The sequence below is a fragment of the Neodiprion fabricii genome, chromosome 5, assembly GCF_021155785.1.
Source record: "Neodiprion fabricii isolate iyNeoFabr1 chromosome 5, iyNeoFabr1.1, whole genome shotgun sequence".
Taxonomy (NCBI): domain Eukaryota; kingdom Metazoa; phylum Arthropoda; class Insecta; order Hymenoptera; family Diprionidae; genus Neodiprion; species Neodiprion fabricii.
In genome coordinates, this window is record NC_060243.1 from 5,785,112 (window position 1) to 5,808,187 (window position 23,076).

General features: G+C 43.0%; 1 protein-coding gene across 8 annotated transcripts in view; it reads left to right on the top strand.

The window, feature by feature from the left end:
* LOC124183687 overlaps positions 1-23,076 on the top strand; it is a 164,479-nt gene that overhangs the window by 86,871 nt on the left and 54,532 nt on the right. For all 8 annotated transcript variants that reach the window (XM_046572491.1, XM_046572496.1, XM_046572492.1 and 5 more), the window contains 6 exons: positions 1,839-3,297; positions 11,551-12,844; positions 13,472-13,576; positions 13,891-14,016; positions 19,293-19,475; positions 22,030-22,127. In XM_046572491.1, coding sequence (XP_046428447.1) covers positions 1,839-3,297; positions 11,551-12,844; positions 13,472-13,576; positions 13,891-14,016; positions 19,293-19,475; positions 22,030-22,127 — 3,265 coding nt within the window. The remainder of the gene's footprint in view (positions 1-1,838; positions 3,298-11,550; positions 12,845-13,471; positions 13,577-13,890; positions 14,017-19,292; positions 19,476-22,029; positions 22,128-23,076) is intronic.

Here is a 23,076-nt window from a genome sequence, read left to right on the forward strand (position 1 = left end):
TTCTTTCACCTTACTTTACGCGATTCAATATCGATCACAATTACACGATTTCAAATCGAACTACGCTCGAAGCGTATATTTTCTGTGAGACTCGTAAATTACACACTGGGGAGTAATAACTTTGGCGAAATTCGTCGAGACGTTAATGGCCCTGTAAATAATATCGCAGACATATTCGACGCGTGACAATTTTCGCTAACGTAAATTCGTTGGTACAGCGACTCGATTCATTCATTCGTTCATTCATTCATTCATTCATTCAGTCTTCATCTTTCTTTAAACTATTAGAAGATATTTTAAGCTTTAACAGTCAAGCCAAGAAACGATAATTTTCCCAGTCCATATATCTATTCGTGAAAGAAGCTACGAAGTTTGGTATATCTTTGGTGGAAATTAACAAACTTGAGGGATCAAACGATCCGTGCTATCACACTTATATACATATATAAATTAAAACATTTATTTGCGTACACGCGTCTTTATCGTTTAGCGCAATAAGATATATATATGTATATATATGTATGTATAAAATAAAATTCCGCTCAGTGTAGAATATCGGTATAAATTGTAAAGCAAAGTGAAATAATGGTCCAAGTATTGCAGAGGCTGCTTTATTTTTGCCGCTGGGTATAATCGAGTGGTTGCAAACCTCGACATCTTACAGCCGGAGGCTGTCTTTTGAAAAGTATAAAACACCGCTCAACAATGTGCAGGTAGAATTTTCGGTAGCGATTCCGGTTCAAAGAGACGTTAAATACTCGAATTCCGGCTTTGAATCTTGAGAAATTTCACACGCGCGTATATAATACGCTTTATACACGCCTCGCGATTTTCCCAGGAATTATAAGCGGTCAGTGTTCGGTCGACCCTGAGACACGTCTGAAACCGTGTGGGGAAATTAATTGCAACGTGTAGTCCTGCGGGGGAAATGTAAAAGCAATTAACATTGTCAGGATTAGTCGAAAGCTCGCGCGGCTCGGTTTACCCGCGTCGTTAGTGAAACGGAATTAATTCTCGTCAGCGTGCCTTGAATTGCTCTCTGTCCTGTTGTACGGATGTGTTTAGTAATTATCGCGTTTTGAAATTGTTGTATCGTAGAAAATCGATAAATCGGTTGCGCTGTCGATCCGAAAGAGAGAAGGAAGAAAAAATAAATCGTACAAACGAGCTTCAAGATCAAACATACAACCGAGTGTGTTTAATTCCGCAATTTCGGAAAGTTTATTTGATAAATTCCAAGAACGATATAATCCGGCGATTTCAGCTCCGTAAACGTTAACACATGCGAGCTGAGATTTTTATCCCATGTGTCAAGTTTTAAATCGCAAATCTAACGTCCTTCGCCGCAGATTTACCGGCCAGCTACCGGATTAACGGATTCGATACAATAAAACAACGCTGTAATAAATTTCGCTACGTGTGCATATTGCGTTTTGGTATTTACGTATATAATATACACGCAATTTTATACAACATTTGAATTTATTTCTTTCAATTTGACATTATAACGAACAGCCGAGGGGCACAGAAATAGAGGCGCTATATATTTGTATAATTAACGTAGGTATATCAACCTATTCGCAACCGGAATGTTTTCCCGTGCGCCATGATCAGGATCTGTTTTTAGGTGCATTATAAACCGTAGACGACGCGTGGATATATTCCGACATCCAATCGAAACGACATACAGACTGAAGATCTATTTTCGTTAGACGGGCGTTCCATGTGTAGGATTGTGAATGTATCGGGCTGCGGTGGCAGACGGCTGAAAAGAATTGGATCGCGATTTAGCGCATTGTAAAAACGCGGCAGTAACAAGGCGTGCTTTTATTTTTCAGGAACAAGCGGTAACTCGGTAGACAAGCAGGATCCGGAGGCGGACGAGGAGGGCGAAAAATTCGAGGACGCCTCGCCGCTTACGCCGATATGCTCGCCGAGCAAGAAGCCGGGCTCGCGAAGCTCGTCGACTTTGAAGAGCGGCATCCTGGAGAACGCGAGCCCGGCCGGACCTCCGGCCACCTCGACCAACTCGGCCCGTGACCTCCTCCTTTTCGCCGACGACGTCGTCCCCGTCGTCAACGTGACGATACTCAGGGAGGTGACGAGTCCGGCCAAGGACGAAGAGATCGCGAAGGACCTCGCAGTCTACGACACCGGGCCCTCGACTTCGACGTACCGTCAGGAGCGGAGGAAGAGCGTCAAGCGACAGGGAAGCCTCGTCAAGGAGAAGAGCCTCGAGGACGAGTCGACGGTCGAAGTTCCGCTGCTCCGGGAACGCCGGAAGAGCTTGAAGGAGGTCGACGAAGCCGCGCGGCGACTCGCCAAGGATCGAAGGAAGAGCCTCAAGGAACAAAAGAGCATCGAACGGGTCAACGAGTACCTCGCCAAGCACAGCAGCGTCGAGTCCTGTTGCCAGGATCAGGAGCAGCGGCGGGAGTCGCTCTGCGTCGACGTTGGATTGCTGCGAAGTTCATCCGAGAGGCGGAAGAGCTTGACGAAGCAAGACCGGGTCGAAATACCGCCGGATACGCGGAGTGACGAGGTACCGGAAGTTCTCCGTTCTCCCCATAAAGAGATGCCGGATACTGCGAGAAAGGAGGTCAAGATACGCGAACGCGTGGAGGACGATCGCGAGGATCCAGCGATCGTACCGGAGGTTCGGCTGGTCAAGGCCAAGATCATTTCTGCCGAAGAAGCGGCCGCCGTTTTGGTCGGCAGATTGGAGAACAAACCGACACCGGAAGTCTCGACTGTTGGGGAGGACAAGGTCAGATCGAGGATCAAGAAGTCCGCCCTCTCCGCCGATGAGGACGACGAGGCGCTGCTCAGTCTCCCTGCCCTGACAAAGTCCACGTCGGAAAATGTCCTGGTCGAAATTGAGGAGGAGAACACGGTTTCCGTGAAGAACTTCAGGCCTGATATCCTCCTCGACTTGTCCAAGGTCGAGGAATCCCGGGACTCCGTAAGCTCGTCGAAGAAGGATAAACGCGTCCTCAGTCGCGTCGGCAGCGAGGGATCCAAGAAAATCGTTGAACCGATCCTCGTGCGTCATCGGCAGAATTATTCCGCCGTCGTGACGTCGACGCTCTCTACGTCCATTCAACGTCAGGATAAGGAAACTTCGGATACCGTCGTTCTGACAACGACCGACGCCGAGCCGAGCGGAGTTGTGAGTGAAAGTGAAAGACTTGTACTTCGTGATTGTGATGTGCCAATGGATTTGGACTCTGTGAGTTGTGCTCCTCTTCGTCGAAGTCACGACGCCGATCAGGATTCCCCGAAGCTGCCTGTCACCGGGTGAGTAGGATGTTTCACTTTTTTGTACTACTTCGTGGTTGAATTGAAGAAATCGTAACTCGAAACACGATCGTTGACGAACGATCGAACGGAGAGACGACCTTGCGTACAATGATAGAAAGACCTGTTCAAAGCTAACGGTTGGGATCCTTGACTTTTATCCGGAAGCGCTAAAGCTCGGGCTTTCAAAATCTTCACACGTATCCCGAAACTTCGATCCGTGCTACTTTCGTCTCCGTGGTTGGCGAGTGGGAAACTTTTAAAAGCTTTAAAGGTGCCTAAGTAGTTCTCTTTTCTGGATGAAACTTGCACACTCTCGTCGCAAGTTCAAGTGAGTATGCGAGGCAGTTGAATAGAACAAACACAGTTTTCAGACACGATTGTCCTGAAAACAAGCTCAATAGTTGGCTGCTGAATGGCTGAAAAGCCAGCGTCGAACTTTCGGTTGACCTTTTGCGGACGCGTTCAATGAAGTCTCGTTGAAGCTGGAATAATATACTCACAGCGACAAAAGTGATTGAAAAAAATTTGGGGAAAAGGTGGTGCGAAATTGCTTTTCATCCACCAGCCAACTCGTAACGGTGAAAAAAAAAGCACGTAAACGTTGTACGCGTGGTTATAAATTTTATACACAAGCTTCCGCTGAGATTACGTGCTCCGCGATATTTAGTGGCAAAAGAAGAAGTTGCTCATTTAATTTTTCCGCAAGAGATAATTAATGTTCTTGTTTCATATTTTTTCTCATATATATATATATATATATAATTGGTATAAATACAATATACTTGGTGGACAAAAAAAAAAAAAAAAAAAAACAAATGCCAAGATTAAAAATTCTCCTGCAAACCTTATTGTTGTACTTCGTGGATGAAATTGGTTGTAAATATGAATTACACGGGGTCGTGAAACTCTGCTAATTAGTTTTTTCCCAGCTATTCTGCAGCTTAAGTGTGCTAAAAAAGCTCAGCGGCAGGTAAATTGGACCTCGATTAACGAGAAGAATAATTTGGAAAATTCTTCAGCGAATTAAGTACGTCATCGTCAGTCATCGCACAACTAACAACCAATTCGTCGTTGGGTGTGCAGTGTCCGTTGCCTTATAACCCATATAACCCAACTCCTCTCAAACTCCCGTCACGTGTTACTCCAGCACGTGACTTGTATCGCGAATAACGATTGCAAGCCCGCCTGTTCTTCACCACGCCCGCTTCGATACTTATAATGCAACTGATATTTGCCAATATTAATATACAAAGAATGGGAGGAATAGAACCAGTGGAAAAAAAAAAACGTTCGCATTTCCAATACGTCAGCAATCGTCAAGCTTTTCAAAGAAAATTGTAAAAGCGGGATAATTACAGCTCGGAATGATTCTCCTTTCAGTTTTTTAAAACGTGTTTTTGCGCGTGGTAAAATTTCCACGATCCTTTGGCGTCTCGATCCCTGAGTATAATTCGCAGTTCGAGGCTCGCAGCGAGAGTTAGTGAGCGAGTTGGAGAGTTTGGAGATAAATGGGCACGTCCAACAACTGGGACGTCATCCGTTCGTCCGTCAGCTATTGTTAATTAGATGGGATGATGACTTATATAAACGGACCGTCCGTCAGACATGCGCCATTAAAATGTATCTATCTCGCTGCACGCGTGTCGTGAATTAACGTGCATTTCGCACCTTCGTTGTTGCGCGATACGAGTCGTCGGTTGAAAAAAGCGCACTCGTGAAAACTGGCAATGTAAGTGAAAATTTGAGAAAACAAATTCGATCACGGTGTATTTTGTTTTTATTTTAAAGAGAAGGTAAAGGATCGCGTGATTAATCCGCGATACGTAGTCGAGATATTAAATTCAAACGGTAAATCCTTGGATCACGTTATAACGTCGACGTCGCCGTCCGTACGACGAGTTACGCAAGACTATGTCTGAAACTTTGTCGCGCGGTTACGTAAAACGTCGCTGTCCGTTTTTTTCCCAACTTCCACACGATGTCGTACCTTACATGCACGTTTCGTAAAACAAGGGTCGATGTACGTTACATTTAGTATCCGCTCTAACGCAACGTCGATAGGGGATGAAATGTTTCGCGCATTATGCAACCTTCGGACAAAACGTTAACGTCGACCTACCACAGCTCGTATCGATCGGAACACTTTCGAAGAGGAGAATATCAATCATTGAACATTCTTGAATGCGCGACAACGTTTTGGAAATGTCTTTCTCGGGCGAAGCCGTTGGTGAAAAATAACATTCTCTCCTCCAGGCGTGATGTGCACAATAAGGTTCCATTATTCGGCGTCAATGAGCTGCGTTATTAATGTCTCGAAGATCGCTGGTGTGACTGTAGGCTGGTAGAACGTGATGCGGATTGGGGGTAAACAGCGGGAAATACCGAAAGTGTGTTTTCCGAGGGAATAATGGACTCCGCAACGGATGGATGGATGGATGGATGGATGGATGGAGGGGTGAATACTCGTGGGAGGTCCGACTGGCTGCGTACATGCGGTGGAAGTAATTGAATTATAGTAACTTGCAAGGTTTCCCGGGGCCCTGTTCAGGGTCAGCGATTGGTATATTCTCGACTTTATTTCTCCAAAATTTAGTCCGCGCAGAGCTTAAACTGTGCCTAATGGTCGCCTTAGCGCAACAATATAGCGCAACGTGTACGTAACCTATCTAATTCGATACCTGTGTCACGTTGTAATCTAATGATCGGAGGAGACAGAAACTCATAAGTGCAATCGAACTGGAATCGAACCGCGAACATTATGCAACGTCGCATTCTTATCGCGCTTGTATTTCTCTATGCACGAAAGCTTTCATTGATAATAAATTACAGACTGACGATACGCATACAGGAACAGGATCCCATCGTAGTATCAGTTTGCGAAACCACGGCGCTTCAACTTCGAGGAATTGTATAACAATTGCGGTGTAATGATCGAGCTTACGCAATTGACGTAGGTAATGGCACAACACTTTTCCTCGTACCTTCCACGTTTCTTGGTTACGATAAGCAAAGTACGCGCGTCCGTGATTCAGTATGAAGCTTTTCTGCGAGTGAGGTTCCGCGGCTCGAGTAACGCCGATTAAGTTACATTTCAGAAATAACGTCAGTCCCATTTTTTCCGGATATCGTTATGCTTCGCCCTTTTTTCATTGCTAACTCACGCGTAACGCACCCGCAACCTGCGTTTTATTAACGGTAGTCGAGTAGGTATATTCTCGTCCCACAAAGTCGTTGAATTCTTCCGAGAGATTATTATCACGCTCATCTACACCTGGATCTCGAAACTCGAAAATGATAAAATTTCCCAGGCTAACAGATTTTCTCCAATAATTGTGCTAATCGCTGTCCAATTTAATGTACGGGAGAATCGGTATTGATTGACTGTGTATTTTGTCTGGGGATAATTGAATTATTATATTGAGACTAACGTCCATATTCATTAATTAACCTCAACCTGAATGCACGAATGCCATTCTACTTTCCGACTTTCATCCAGTGGATTCACGCTAAGCACTAAAGCGTATACAGGTTTCCTTACAGAAATCCTGCGAGATTAGAGATAATCCGTACACATCCAGTCTTAGGAGCGATGCTAAACCGTTTAGAAATAAACGAATGGTCTGGCTGAGAAGCCGTAGATTTTAATTATACGCGTGCATATTGAATACAGAGAGCGGAAAATAAAGTAAGAAAAAAAAATTGGCGTACCATCCGATCGCGATACGGCGTGAAATTGACGCGAGATATTATTAACAAGGATTTTGATGTACGTTCGAGGAATTTCCCTTCCTCGCCACCCAAATCTTATTCCCAAAAATTGGCAAAAATTGGCCAAGGCAATGACAGCGCGGGGTATCCTTTTACACAGGTATAGATATTCGTTCCCGTATTAAATCGAATTTCCTCGAGGAAGGTAATCACGATCCGTGAACTCTGCCGGAAGTCGAGCAGGTAGCGGATACACGTGGATTTGCCTCTTGCACACATATACCGTGTAATACTCAATTTTGCAAGCCATCGAGGCGCGCGAAATCGCCTCGAGCGAATTCCATTTATTTTCCGACCCGGGTGCCGAGTTCCGGGTTCCGGCAATCGTACCAAATTTTCGGTTCGCCGAAAAACCGCGCTCCGACAAATCTCCACCTATCGCGATTGATATTTAACCGACTTTATCCCAACGGCGAAAACCGCAATCTTATAACGAAAACGGGAATGTTCATACGACAAATGCATTGTAGATAGACGGAGCGACACATCGACTGACGTCTTTTGGCTGACGTGACACACGCGATGTTCGTGCAGGGGAACGCTTATTAGATCAAAATAAGCCAGTTTGCATCGGTACGCGATAGAAGACGGACGGAAACTCGGGGATACGCCGCATTCTCTCTGTTGTATAGGTACGTTAACGTATCGAACAGATTCGAACGATTATTCGTCGATGACGTTATATTCAAAAACGTGGAGACCAGAGTGTGGACTCGTTTTGACAAAATAAAACTGGATACAACAAGTACCGGAAATTTCGTCGCAGGTAAGGCGAGTTTGCGTCATCTTCAAAGTTTTTCTACCGCGTCGCAATCGATCGATATCATTTGAGAATATCGGTGGATCCTCAAGCTTACGTCAATTTCATCTAAGAATATGTCGGAGTGTTTCATAGTGGCAAACTTAACCGATTGACAAGTTTATTTTTAAAGACTTGACGATAACATTTGCGCGCTACTTTCCTTCCATTTTTAATCTCTGCGGGATAATTTTTGAAAACGAAAGCGGGGAAAAAATGCAACACAATGATGTAACGTGATAAATTATATTTTATTGCGAGCAGCGGTAAGTTAATTGAGAGTTTGTACGAGAATTCTTTGGATACCATCAAAGCCAACCGCCTCAGCTGCAGGGTGCAATAAAATGTGCAGTATTCGAGTATACCCATAACCCGTACATATCTAGGTCGAGTATAACTAACTCGAGTTTGCTGCCCGGCAGGCGCGCGTATAATGATAAAATATATTTGGGTACCGTGCTCGATGATCACATGCGTTATAATAATATATGATAACCGTATACGCATACGATTAATTTATTGTGGGATTAAAGTGCATGGGCGATAAAACACCGCGAGATACGTTAAGAACTGTCATAATTCTTCACCGATGCAGCGAAATTGTAATAAAGTCGAATAAAAAATCAGATATTCGATATCTTGAAAATAGTGCGTTAAATAATTTCACGATATCGAATTATCACGCTGGTGTAAAATGAATGCTTGGCTCTTTGACTTTGTTACTGACGATGTAGATATCGTTGTGATCAAAAACGCGACACGCTTTTTGTCCGAATGCGTACTCCGAGTAACGAAACGGTTAAACAAACAAAAAAATTACAACAAGGGATAGAAATTCTTCAATTTTATTTACTCATACGTTACATTTGACGTTGGTTAAACATGCATGTTTGGTATTGTTGTAAGTGTGACGGATTAATTAGTACGCCTCATTGTCGGTGATATAATTAGCACGAATTGACTACCGTTCCAGTCCTCCTTCGTACTTATCAATCAGATTCTACGGCTTTGACGTTTCACGATCGTATCCTCGTCGTAAAAAACTTGTCGATTTGTTTAGTCTCGGTTCATTTTTTTTTCCCTGCTCTTTTACTCTACTCATTGTATCATCCGTCCACACGTGCGGAAATTGATTCGGCAGCCACTCAACCGTGACTTATGAGATCGTTAGTGAAATAAATCTTTCTCTTTTTCTTCCCCCTGTTCATGTCCCACGAATGCCGTTGGCTAAGAATTGGTACATCGTATTTCGAGATTCAAGAGCCCGGGTTTATCATATTTCTATCACCGTCGTTCTCCCTGCATTTCATCGTGTCCACGCGAAACGCTTTAGAATTGATTTAAATCGTGCCTCAAACTATGAAAATTTCATCAATATTCGATTATATTGGTCGTTGGTAAGGTGTAGTTAATATCCTGTTGTTCTTTTCGTAGAATTCAGCCTAAATTTATCCTCAAAAGAACGGTAATCGCGAGAAATTAAATCGCCGATTAATTTTTTGAGTAATCTAACGCACAGGAAGCGACATCGCAACCTGAATGAAAAACTGTAAATTTATAAATGTTTATCTTCCGTTTCGCGAATAAATATCGTAAAACCTGGGCTCGTGAAATATACATATTTTATCCTCTCGTTGAGGTAGTAAAATATGTCGTCAACATATTTCATTGTCCAGGATTACCCGTGCAGTTTTAAACATTGATGTTAAAAATTTTAAACTTGGTTATTCAACCCAAATTCGTGACGTATCGTAAACATATCATTATCAATTACAATTAATAAGAACCGTACGGCGGTATGATTCTCAATGAATTCCTAATAATTGCTTAAACAAACGATAAATAATTGTGGGAACGATTGCAAGAAATCCTTGAAAAAAATTTGTAAATTTATGCATGCATGCATGTATATATATATATATATTTGAAACACCTGCACCTCGAGTAATTGTTATTGATTAAAATTTTCTCGAGGTACGCGCTTATTTACGCATGTATGTATTAATATACGTAATATATCTTTCTTCCGCAATTATTAGCTTTGCCTCAGAAGCCTTAAATTATACTTTATTATTTTATTAGCGCGGCTTACCTACTCGGGTCAGTGTAACGTGTTCATGTACCAACGTTATGACTCACGTCCGCCAACCGTCGCGTACGTAACACATACACACGCATTAGGGTTCGGCTTCTTTTAAGCCAGAGTCAAAAGCTCCCGTCGGATTTCACCGACTTAACGCACAATTTTTATACTTACGACGAACTCGGGGAGAGACAGAGCTAGCACAAGCCGTCAGCCTGTACGTGTAACACACACGCACGTGCTTTCACAACGTAAATATAATAAATCTTGCGAAAAAATTTTCTACCGCGACGAAAAGAAGAGGAGAGAAAAATCGGAGCGAGATGGAATTAGGATGGGAAGAAACTGTGTCAATCGTACATCTTGTAGGTATATCTTTGGCGTGTATATACATATGCGTATCTACGCGAGCTGAGTAAACGCGCAAGTCGAGCTTTTCCGGATTATATTAACCGCACGAGCTTCATTTCCGTCCGTCGCAACGTAGTATATCATATACAATATACTGCGTCGATCCGACGTCACGTGTGACGCAACGAAACCGCCGTAACGTAACTACTCCGCAATTTTTATCTCACTGACATTATTACATCCTGCGACTCGTTATTAATTTATCCATCCAGAGTTCTATTAAACGTTGAACAGTTACGATTATTGCACTCTTGCGGCACTTTGCTCGCTGTTCAAAGCACCGTTTATATCGTCGAATCAAGGGTCGTTATGTGGGTGATTCGCAGTGAGTCATATCGCGTGATCTCGCGATATCTTTGAGTGCGTAAAAAGATTCAAAAATAATAATAATAATAGTAATAATCGAAGAATTAACAGCCGAAAGGAATGACGGACGACGATTTCGTCGCGTAGATTTGTCTCCGAGGCAATTCGTCTAGTGTGCGTATAACGTGAGGAGCTTCGGATGAAAACACGTATGCGAATTCATACGTAAGTGTAAATCTATGCAGTTCATCGTGAAGTTAAAGGAGAGATACGAAACCGTTTTGAACAAATTGACAAATGCCCGATGGTAGGCTGCGTTAACCGTATTAAAGCTGCGAATGATTTTGCACGTCGAAATTCGAACGGCCCACGTATTTTGGGCCAGTCTTTGACAAGGGGGATGAATACGTGTTGTTCTTGTGCTTGCGCGAATGCCAGACGCCATCTAGACGCATTTTTGGCATCCTTCACGTCTTCGAAACGACCGAGAATTTGCTTCGAAGATAATTAAGACGCGCGAGGAGATTAATTGTAATCCGTCTGTTTCTATTTCTGATTTTTCTCATTTCTAAAGTACGAAAAATCAGGCTAATGAGATATTTTGGTGAAAATATATTTCAAGATATTTTTTAGAAAATTTTTCTTCACGTACGAAACTGTGCAGCTAATTTTTAGTTATACTTTATACGTCTGACATATTTTCATTCGATTGTTTAATTGTTTTTGATGCTAAGACAAATAGCTTTACACGATGATACATCGATGCAATTTTTGCAGTTTACCGTTTTAAACGTTACGTATCCTTGTGAATTCTAATGTTATAAAAATGCCACGTCAACTACTTAGGTCATTTATATCGATTTTTTTTAACCATTCGTTCCAGATCGTTACCAGAAGCTGATACACCCTCTGCTAGGCCGAAGGAAACCGTTGGTGAAGAACCGGAAGTCCTAAAAACCTGCAACGGGGAATCCCTGACCTCTGAAACGCATCCGAAGGAACCTCGTCACTGTAGCGAATCCTCAGGGGACACAAGAAGAAAGCCTGAAGTGGTGACGAAGACGGTATACAAGAGTGATTTTCCCTTGAAGAAGCACGAGTGCAGCGGCTACAAGAGCGTTAACCAACGTCTCCGCGAGCGTGATTTTACAGGGGCATTTTCCGTATCAACAAAAGATCCGGAGCCGTTCGTCTCGCGGCTTCAGCAGCCGTCCAAGCGGTCCCAAGAGGCTTCGGGGGGTGTCCAGCAGATTCTGACGACAGACAAGGAGGCGGAAGAGCAGCGACAGAAGGCGCTAGAACGTCAGCGGGAACACGAGAAGTTCCTGCAGGAGAGACGGTCGCTCCTCGAGCAGGAGGACGAGGGCAAGGACAAACCGATCGGCAAGCAGCACTCGCTCGAGTACCAGAGACAGACGCTCGAGGCGCGGTTGGAGGAGCTTTCCGACCGCGAACCGGAAGCTCCGAGACGCGAGGCCGAGACCCAGACCCATCAGGAGACCAAGAGTACCCAGTGCGGTGGAACCGAAGCGAGCGACTCGGAATCGAGCTGCCGCAGCGTAGCGGAAGGTGGAAGTCCCAGGAGGGAGGTTCAGACCCAGACCCAGGCCGAGACCAAGGGCACTCAGTGCGAGCCGGACGATTTGGCCGAGACATTCTCACAGCTGAAGACATTCTTCAGGCAGAAAACGGCCACACCTTCACCCAACGCCAGTCCCAGGCGCGAAGTCGAGGTCCAGACTGAGCAGGAGTCGAAAAGCGTCCAGTGCGCGCCGGAGGACATTCCTGACAGTCCTTTGAGGACGGCGATTTTCTTCCGACGAGGAGTCAACGGGGACCAGAAGTCTCTGGAATCCGGCAGGCGGGAGGTCGAGGTACAGACTTACCAGGAGTCGAAGGGTACCCAGGTGGCCGAGGACGAGGAACTCGAACGGACGCAGACGGTACCCAAGGACCGGAAGTTCCCTTTTCATTGTCCCGAACCGCCGGAAGAATCCACCGCTTCAAACTCACCCATCATTGTACTCGTTGACGGCAGAAGCGACATGACCGTCACTCATAATTACAAGGATAAGGATGGGAACGTTGTTTGGGCCAAGCATTGGGGCCCCGAAAGGATGGTCGAGATTTATAGAGAACCCAAGTCTAGTCTTGGACTCAGCATCGTTGGCGGCAAGGTGAGATTTGCGGATGAGAATTAAGTTGGCAACGTTACTGCAACGATGCATCCTGAGGAAAAATCGTTACTTCGCTCCTTTTGGAATGTCCAAAATTTAGCGAACCATGATAAATAAAATGTAATCATATTTTCCATAGCAAACTACTTGAAAGTCGTCCTAAAATTGCGCAGTAATGAATTTTTCACCCATGTTTCGTTATGTTGACGTTGCGAACTTGAGCCTCATAGATGCGGACGATTACACTTCGATACTTATCGATTCAGATCAGAAACAGTTTGACGATCCGTTGCAATCGTCTCGAGTATCTTGCAATTTATAGAAATCCCCGTTCGGTACGAAATCCAAATAATCAACAAGTCGCAGAAATTTTTCGTCATTTTGTGTGAAAAATCAAGTCGCGTTTCTACTCGAAGAGACAGAAAACGTCGATGGGCTAATTTTGAGCGATCGATTCTAAGAGAAATCTGTGATCCGGGTGACGTCAAGTCGTCGTTCTTTTTCGCTCAAACGTTACAAACACTCCTAATTGGAACAAAATTCCTCTACACCTAGTTCCGCATCGTTTACTTCCCGTGTGGATCAAAGCGACTCTTCTCACAACGGAACCCCCTACAATGATTTCAGGTCGACCTGTACCACGGGGGCCCAAACACGTCGCAAAACATCTCGGGCATTTTCATAAAAAACGTGTTGCCGAACAGCCCAGCAGGAAGAACAGGAGACCTCAAGGTAATCGTCTACTCGACTATTTAACAGTAACTAACTTCATATCCAGCATGCGACGAGTCGCCTGTACTCGACGTGATGCGTCCTAAACATCCCAGGGGGTACTCGATTGAAATTAACTAATGGCTTCGGGAAATAGCGGTTAATTAACCCACGAAAATCGGCCTCGTTGTTCAATTTTAGCTTCCCTGAATACCGAATAACAGCTTCACCCCTCTGATTATCTTTTATCGAAATTAATCACCCACAGACCCGGGTCACTTGATTATCTATCGTTGTTTTAATTCTTTTCACTCTCTCTTTCTCTCTCTTCACAGACAGGAGATCGGATAATAGAAGTCGACGGCATTGATCTCAGAAACAGCACTCACGAAAGGGCTGTTCAAGCTATTCAAGCCGCCGGGAATCCCGTCTGTCTTCTCGTCCAGTCGCTTGTCCACTTGGTGAGTTGAAACGAAAATATATTTTTCCCCAATATTTCTGCACGAGCGTATCGATCCTCGTTAGGATTACATGATTTATATGACTGTGTATATATATATATACATACATATATGTGTGATACAATTTGGCGAGGGTTTGATTGGCGCAGCAAGTACCACCTTATAACCTACATTCGACGCAATCACGGCGACCGTTTTCACATCAGCGAATATCAGCGAAATTCGACTTGATACAGTCCGAGAGGACAATAATAATGATGATAATAATAATAATAATAATAACAACAATAATAGTAATTACTGGGAATCGCGGTTATTTGGAAATCCGGAGAGCGAAAATCCGGAACAATAAAGTTCGAAACGATATAATTGCGTGTACGAAATGTTGTATTTATTTCTTTTCTTTTTCCTACTTCTCGTTCTCAGTCTCGCGTTTACGATCGAATCAAGAATCTAAGGATCAACGGTTAAGCGAATTAATGTTAAGTTATTCGCGATATAGGCATCGATTTAACGCGACACGGCGGTGAATTTGAATCGTTGATTGACATCGTTGATCCGTGACGAATTAATTCGGATTTATCGTAGACGATCGGCGTCTAGCTCCGAGGTGAAATAATACAGCGAGCTATAAATGTATAGGAAAAAGGAAGGTGAGGTGTAAAAAAACAAAAAAAAAAAAAAAACCGCGTTCCAATCCCGTCGATTCGAAGTCGGCGCTGCCTCGTTTCTGACCTCGATAAATCGTACTTACCCATTTCCTACGCGATTAATACCGTCTGAAAACCTCGTTTGTGTTCTGTTTTAGCACTGGTAATTTATAGTTGTATTGTTCGCGGTATGGTAATGAACGACAATGATGTTTCGATGCTTTCCGATTCGATAAATAACGAGGAATCTTATTTTCTGGCATCGGGCACAGTCGTTTTGTGTTACGCTACTTTTGAGTATCATAAATGAAATTTGTAATCCAGCTTTTTTTCAATTACTACAGTACGTCGTTGATCGGTATAAAATTTGATTGAAAAAATTGACTCGGTACGACGATTCATTTACAGTCCGTAGACAAATTTGTGAATCTTGATCGAGTAATTTTTTATTTTTTTTGTTTTTTTCTCTCTAATCACACGATAAATACTGTGTATCCTAACGTGCCTGCCAGTTTATTTACCACGCTTGTATACATTGTGTGTTATCTAAACGAGGTGAAGAACTCGCACCAAGAGACAAACCTGTTCTTCATCAAGAATATTAATTGTCCGACGATCGTTTTCTCCGATTCTTATTATCGAAGCGGTAGTTTTCAACAATCGTTTCGACCAAAAAAATCCTTAACCCAGGGTATATCTCAAGGGTATCCAACAACCCGATCTTGCGGTCGAAATAAAATCGAGGTGTTGAAATTACGCGTGCAATAATATTCTTCAAACAAATCCCATCGATTAATGCCCCCCCCCCCCCCACGTTACATTCGTACCGACCAATTTTTGTTTCCCCCCCCGAGAGTAGGAAGGGGATGGGAATGAGAGTCGCGTTGATGAATCGTTTAAAGTTGAAAAGGACGGAAAGGCAAAGTGAAAGGGCAGAGGGGGGTTGGTGGGGGGGAATTCGATATTGCTAAATCGAGAATCGACCGAAAGTGTAGCGTCACAGCCGAGGAGGGGGATGATCGCGATCAGGGGACAGGAAGCGTCGAAAGGATGGTTGGGATGAGGGGGTGGGGGGAGGGGGAGGCGATAGGAATTCTATACAGGTCAGCTAATACAAAGGGCGGCGATAGCGTCGAAGCCGAAATGAACCGACGGAGCCGATCGAATGTATAATCTCTCCTCATAGCCGCGTGTACGTATTTTATACACATGTGCATGGAACGGACGGGCAGCTGGTCGAACGGCTAGCCAACCGTCGAGGCAGCTTCTGGCGATGAGTCGATATTGAGATCCGTACGCGCGGCGGACTCGCGGGTTTATACACAATATATCTGAAAGAGAGCAGCGACGGCTGCAGCCACCCGGCTGGTCCGTCAGTTCGTCGGAACGTTCGCCCATCCATCCATCCGTTCATCCGTTCGTCCATCCACCCACCCATCCATCCATCCATCCATCCATCCGTCCGTCCATCCGTCCGCCGGTTCGTCATCTGCGATATAAACCACAGCGAAACACCCTTCTCTCTGTTTGCGTATAAGAGAGAAGCTTGCCTCGCGGGGTTGTCATTCGATCGCTAGTCAAGGTTTTGGCGCCGCGATGAAAAGGCTGTTCGGACGGAAGCGCGTGTCCTTCCTAGACGTAGGTGATACTACTTCGTGACACTAGATATTCTCGCCACCCTCTCTAAGTGCTCTTATACCCCCCATCGTTGTCCACTGCTACTTTATACTTTTCACTTTTTTACTACGGAGTGATAACCTGAACCGTACGTGTATGGTCGTTATTTATTTTCTTTATCTCACTTTTTTCAATCCCCTTTACCTATTTTTGTATAATTACTTGACAATATTTCCTCCTCGTTACCGATTTTCGTACGATCGTTCTCATCGCTGTTTAATTGATCGGTGTCGGTAGTTCGTCGCTCATCGGAAACGTAAACAGTGAGTTTTGTTTAAACGTTGTCTTGTTAACTATCATCGGTACTCGCCAGGTGTCACTAAAAGCTCGGTGTTCCCGGGGTCGAAGGATTTTTCGCACCTGTGGTAAACCTGCCGCGCTACCTCATGTGATTCTTTATTCAAAAATCACGTCGGATTTTTCATAGTGCCAGTAAATCGGTGCGATGTCCTTATTTTCTTTTTTCTTTTTTTTTTTTTTTCGTCATCATTATACTCATTTCGTTTAATTTCCGTGAAAATTATACACTCACTTCTTATTTGATTTTTATCCAAATGCTACTCGTACGATTTAATAATTTTCAACTTAATTTGTGTCATAATTGAGTGAACAAAAATTATCGATTTTCAATCGAGATCTTAAACAATTTTCATCCAACGTCAATATCGCGTAATGATCATTAGTGTCTATTTCTGAGTGAATCTTCGAGGACTGTTGAAATTTTTTTTGAAAATTGATACCTGTGTCAAAATATCAGAAACTTTTACACCTCCGTTCGATAAGTGTTTTGCCAAGAGAATAAAGAATCGACAAAAGTCCGCAAAAAGTTGAAGTCAGTATCGTCTTATTACAATTATTATTTACATCATTATTATAGGATCGCATAAACTACTGAAACAATAACGAAGATGAACGTTGAAAGTTTTTTTTTTTTTTCGTCTCAGACGAAGTCAGTGCAATCTTCAAATAAGTAATATTACTTCACATAGAGATAACTTCGTATAAAGTTCTGCACGAATTTGACTGAATTTCAAAATAGAATATTCAATAACCTCGTGTATTCTCTTCAATTTTTCAACCTTTATCCGCTTCACACTACGTTCACCCAAAAAGCGATTAATTATGAGTTATCTATAATAATTTGTCTCACTTAGTTAGCGGACTTTTTTCGCTACATTCGTACATTATCAGCTCCATCCTTTTCGTATACTCTACATGTAAGATAATCGACTGACCTAAAGCTTATTCAAGAGCAAGCGAAAATTAGTGTGAATGACAAGAAGAAAAAAAAAAAAAAAATAAGAAAACAAAAACGCGTGTTTGATGGAATATTTAATCGGCTATTTAGCTCTCGATTCAAATTCGCCGACTTGATAGCATGACTAAGAGACACCATCTCGGCTCGGATAGTTGATGTTGGAGGCGATGGTTGAGGACTCTAATGCCCTTTGCTCCTGGGGCGTATTCAAATGACTGCAGGGGCTGGAAGCGAGGGCGAAATCAAAGTTTCGAGTTAATTAATCCGCTCAAAGATCCCGGAAAGTGCCTCGTTTCGAAACACCTTATATACGTACGTGCCGGGTGTTTATATAGGTATACAGCGTAGCTCGGTAAATTTTCTCTACCGATTGGAATATCGGGTCGCGATACGTAAAAGCGAGGCTCGACTGTTTGGAATTTCATCGAGAAACCGCAAGCTCGTCAACTCTATCCAGCCACGTTAAATAACCGAGTCCCGCTTTTACCCTGCAACGGACATACCGCGACGGAGTTGCTTGAGGGGAAGCTTAACAATTATCAAGCTCCTTACAATTGAATTATAAAAGCCGGGTAACGGCAACGCGAAGCCGTAGCTTGTGAAAGCGTTTATTCGTAAACGATAACAATTGTATTCACCATAGAATTTGTATGCCGGAAAACAGAATTGATTGAATCGTTTGCAAACGTTTCTACGTAACGCGTAACATAGTTTCGTCTAATTCACTGTCCTGGGAATCCGAAAAAGAATCTAGAGAGATGGATACACTGCTCGAAGTGATGCAACATGTGTTCCAGTTTAAATCATTTGGCCGATTGCCAGTCCCACCGCCGAACATATCGAAGTTCAAGCGGTGGTTTGGGGATCAGAAACGACGCGGGTTCACGGACGAACGATTATCCCCCATAATTATTGTCAAACATGCGGTGAGGATCGGGAGACATTAAATTCGAACTCGCGATATCAAGGCTGAAACGACGAAACTTTTGACGAGAAATTCGCACGTTTCAAAGCACGGTATACGCGCAGGACGATATAAAGGACTTTTCAGAAACTGAAGTGTATAAAGTGTTTATCTCCCGGGAAATAATTTCGTCCCGCAAACTGCGGAGAAACGATAATTTCAAACGTCCTGTTTCGGGATATAATAAAATCGTCTCACCCATACACTTTCTCCTATTCAGAAGTTCTGTACAACACACCGAGAGTTACACCCTGTCACTCCGAGTCTTAAAATCCCCCTGAACCACGGTTACAAACGCCTAGAGCGCACAGCGAAAGCTCGCTGAAAGCTCTACACGTCGCGTCGTTTTAACCGCGAGGCAATAAGCTGGCGAATCACGTACAGAATTGAATGCACTGCAGAACCGTCGAAGTCTGAACTGATATTGCGTGTCTTGTGGATGTGCCGATAAAAGAGAGAGAGAGAGAGAGAGAGAGAGTGAGAGCTAATTGCATGATAAATGACGTGAGGTGCAGTCGGCTCTCGCCGCAAGGCCGGAGAGCTTGAATTCGGACGAAAGCTCCCGAGCCCGAGAGCTTTGCGGCAAGAGACGGCTGGACAGTGAGATTATAAGTGTTTAAGCGCGAAATAAGGCGCCTTCCCCTAAAGCCTGAAAATGTCTTTCTAGGCGCGTGAGGTAACGTCGGAGAGACTCTGACGTGACTCTGAAACAATTCGTTTGTCGCAGAGTCCCGACGACCATGAGAGAACCTCGTCGTCGCGCGAATTAGACGAAAACGCGACGGGACGTGGAATCAGGAGACAAGGCACCAGAGGACACGGAGCCATCGCCGGAGCGCCTTCGTCGTCATTTCGTCGGAAACCGTCGACGGCGTCTCCTGCCAGAGCGATCACCCCGGAATTGATTCAGGTGAGACGTCAAATTTTTGACATACTTCTTTCCCTTTCGACTTTTTCCATCATTTTTAACGACGGATTAGCGTTTCGAGGATATCTTATTTTCGCCAGAGGTTCGAGATCTTTTTTCAAACTTTGCAAGAAAATATTAATCCTTGATTCAGCATCGAGGTTTTGATTTTTTTTTTTTTTGAAAAAAAATTATTCAAGACCCTCTAGGTGTTACTCTGGTGTAGATTTGAATTCCGGCCAAGTTTTAATCTCGTAACTTTGCGGATCTGCTGTGTATACCAGCTTACGCCTTAAACTCGGCAAAGCGAAAAAAGAGAGAAAACAAAAAAAAAAAGAAAAATGTGACGAAAAAATAACCCGGCAAAAACCAATTTCATTATAGCTATAAAATTCTCGCTGCCGGTGTTTCGTATTTATTTCCTCGCTCCGAGTTTGTATCATTTACGATTTTCATTTCTAATTCGCATGTTGTATATATACATATATATGTATTGTAATTTTTAACACTTTTCTATCGCGATCTAACAGCTGTATAAATTTTTATTTCGTCGACTATGTCTTATAAAATAGAAAAACAAGACAAGTATCTATTTGTACTTGAATATAGTTAATCGAGTCAAAGTTTTTTTTTTTTTTTTTATATCATTATTATTTTTTTTCTATTCGTCTCTCAATTCTCACGGTATAGGAGGAAAACAACATGCAAATTATTTTGCGAACGTGACCTAGATATCGCATAGCTTGAGTACGAAAATAGTATGTACGAAATTTAGTAAGACTTAAATAAAGAAAACAAACAAAAAAAAAACAAGTTCAAACACGCATCGTACGTATAACGTACGTGTTAACGCTAGTATTTTTTTTTTCTCTAATTTTTTATTTCGAAGCATTGTATTCCTCGAAATTTCACTTTTCCCAAATTTTTGTAGAAACAAAAAATCGGTCTTTGAAGAAAATACGCGTATTATTGTCGCGGCACGTGGTTACAGGAGGATATAGAAACGCAAAATATATTACCGCAAAGAGTGAAATCACCCGTTCATCCCTCCTTTCTGATCCAGTAGTCGTCATAGATAAAAGACACAGAGAAAAGCTTTCGTATGAAATAATTGTAACGATAATATGTAACGATTTAGGTATTAAAGAATAAATTGAACAGGTTCACGAACTTATTAAGTAAATTAACAGGCAGCGAGATTAAAATATGAGGTAAATGCTCTTATCGATGCAGCAGCCTTATTTATTTTTGTAAAATATGAAAGCTCCTACACGTCTCATACCTATGACGACTATTAGATCAGAACAATCGGGGCAAAACGGGGGGTGATTTCACCCTTTGTAACAATATTTCGCTACACAGCGAGAGACGTTAAATTTTCATTGCAAGTGCATACGAGCCTTTCAAATAAACATAAATACACACACAGCACGCACAGAGTGTTCGGTCGCATTGGAAATCGTTTAATTACACTTGAAATGCAGGTTGCGTTCAGCTGCAAGCTACGTGCGGCGTTTCGTCAGTTCGTATAATAATCCGCTACTGCAGAGGAGCGAGCGTTAAACAGCAGTGGCGCAGAAGCTTGATATTTGTTATTTGCAATTGAGAAGTCCGCGTTGTAAATAAGAAGCGCCGCTTGAAGCACGCGTGTTTTTCATACCAACATCTAAATCCTCGGTTGTATACGTGCCTACGCAACTTGTGCTTCGAGGCCATTGCCAACTAAAGGCGACGCGAGGCTCGTCGTCAGTTAACTCTTGTCTTTTGGACACGACCGATCGTCGCGTGTGTTATCGTACCCCGAAGGTGCAAAACTGATTCGCGTATCAACGGCTGAAGGAAAGTGTGAGAGAATAAAGAGAAAGAATAAAAAAAAAATCATCGAGCTTTTTGGTCCCTCGTGAAGAGTAGATACAGATCGCAGTTTTATTACGTGTACACACACGTAACGTAGATACGGAGTTGGAAAGTTATCGACGACAGACGACAACCGTGAAACGAATTTTGTGCCGGTTATGATAACATCGCTACGTTCAAACGGCAATGTCGTCATTGTTTACGCTTTAACTAGGTGTGCTTGTGTGTAGTGGTGGACTGCCTCGTTAATTTCAGTTACAGCCTGTTAATAAGCGGGCGTAGATAGAGTCCAAAGACGGTATGCGATCGGCGATAAACATTCTTCGACGTCTTGTCAGCTGCGGGATTATCGGTATTGAATTAAGAGAACGAACGAAAACAACGGGAGAAAAATACAAGCATGAATTGCCAGAAGCCGAACTCGCGCTGATCGGAAGGTCGGTCAGATCTTCGAACATCCGATGACGATCGCATCTACGATAGATACAAATGGTCAAATTAGGATCGAAAATGTACCTCTACGTCGTACGCGCCGTTTGCAAGTGGAAAAATAAAGCGTTCAAACATCGAAAAGCGATAATAAGTATACTCGGCGATCTGACTCGGTTACTATTACGCGGATCGCAAGATCGCGATCCGTTTCGGTTACTTTTCAATCTATCTTTACTCACCCCCGGTATTTATTCCATTTTATGTACAGGAAGGGATCGAGGATGAGGCCAGACAGGGAACCAGCAGATCCGACTTCAGGCGTCAGTCCACCAGGAATGACCAGGACGCAGCTGGACCGAGTAGAAGGTAATTCGTGTGAAAAATTTCCCCGAATACCGATTATCACTTTTTATCACCTACAAAGACTAGAAATTATCCCGCTGAAAATTGTAGCTGACGATTTTTAATCTTACGAGTTTAGAAAATTAAAGTTAAATTCCATTCTTCAACTTCGATGTATCGAAATGATCGGTGATCGACAATGAGACGATCGTTTCGAATTTCCCGCCACGCGTGACGCGGTTACAGTATTTATATTAAAATTTTGAAATTTCTTAATCTATTCAGACAACTGTATTCGCTGTTGTTGCACTGAGAAAAATTTCATTTGCTACGGTAACTAAAAAAATTCACTAACACAGGTATCGTTAAAAAGAACTGTTTGAACATTGTTGGAATTACGGAAAACGAGGTACGCGTAAACATTTTGCGCTATCGTCGATCCATTTTTGGTAATTGCAACGCAAAATCAGTTTGCGAGGTTTACTCTACTTTTTTAGTTAAACAAGACTTTAACGTCAATTTATCGTTGCACGAGCATTAAATTTTCGCAACAGTTGCAAGAAAATCTAGTGAGACAATGATCGTAATGAAAAAGAATAGTAACGGACACTAGACTTTCCGGTAACAGCTGTAAAACTAATTTTAATTTTCTACCTAGAACTTTTTCGATTGTGGTAAAAAATGAAAATAGTTAAGGACCGAGCGGTAACCGGAAATAAAAATTTCTCTCAGTGTATTATCCTTGTAATTAATATTCCTGTTATCGTGTTCCTCGAGGATGGATAATTATATTGTTAATTGAATCGTCGATCCGGCTTTTGTAATTACTCGCGTGGCAATCGGTACACGTGCCGTTATACCGCATTTACACCGTTCTCTAACTTCCACAATACGCGTACATATAAACGTGTATTATACAACGATAACGGAATATGAATTGACCCAGAAATAGGGAGAGGATGATGATTCCAGA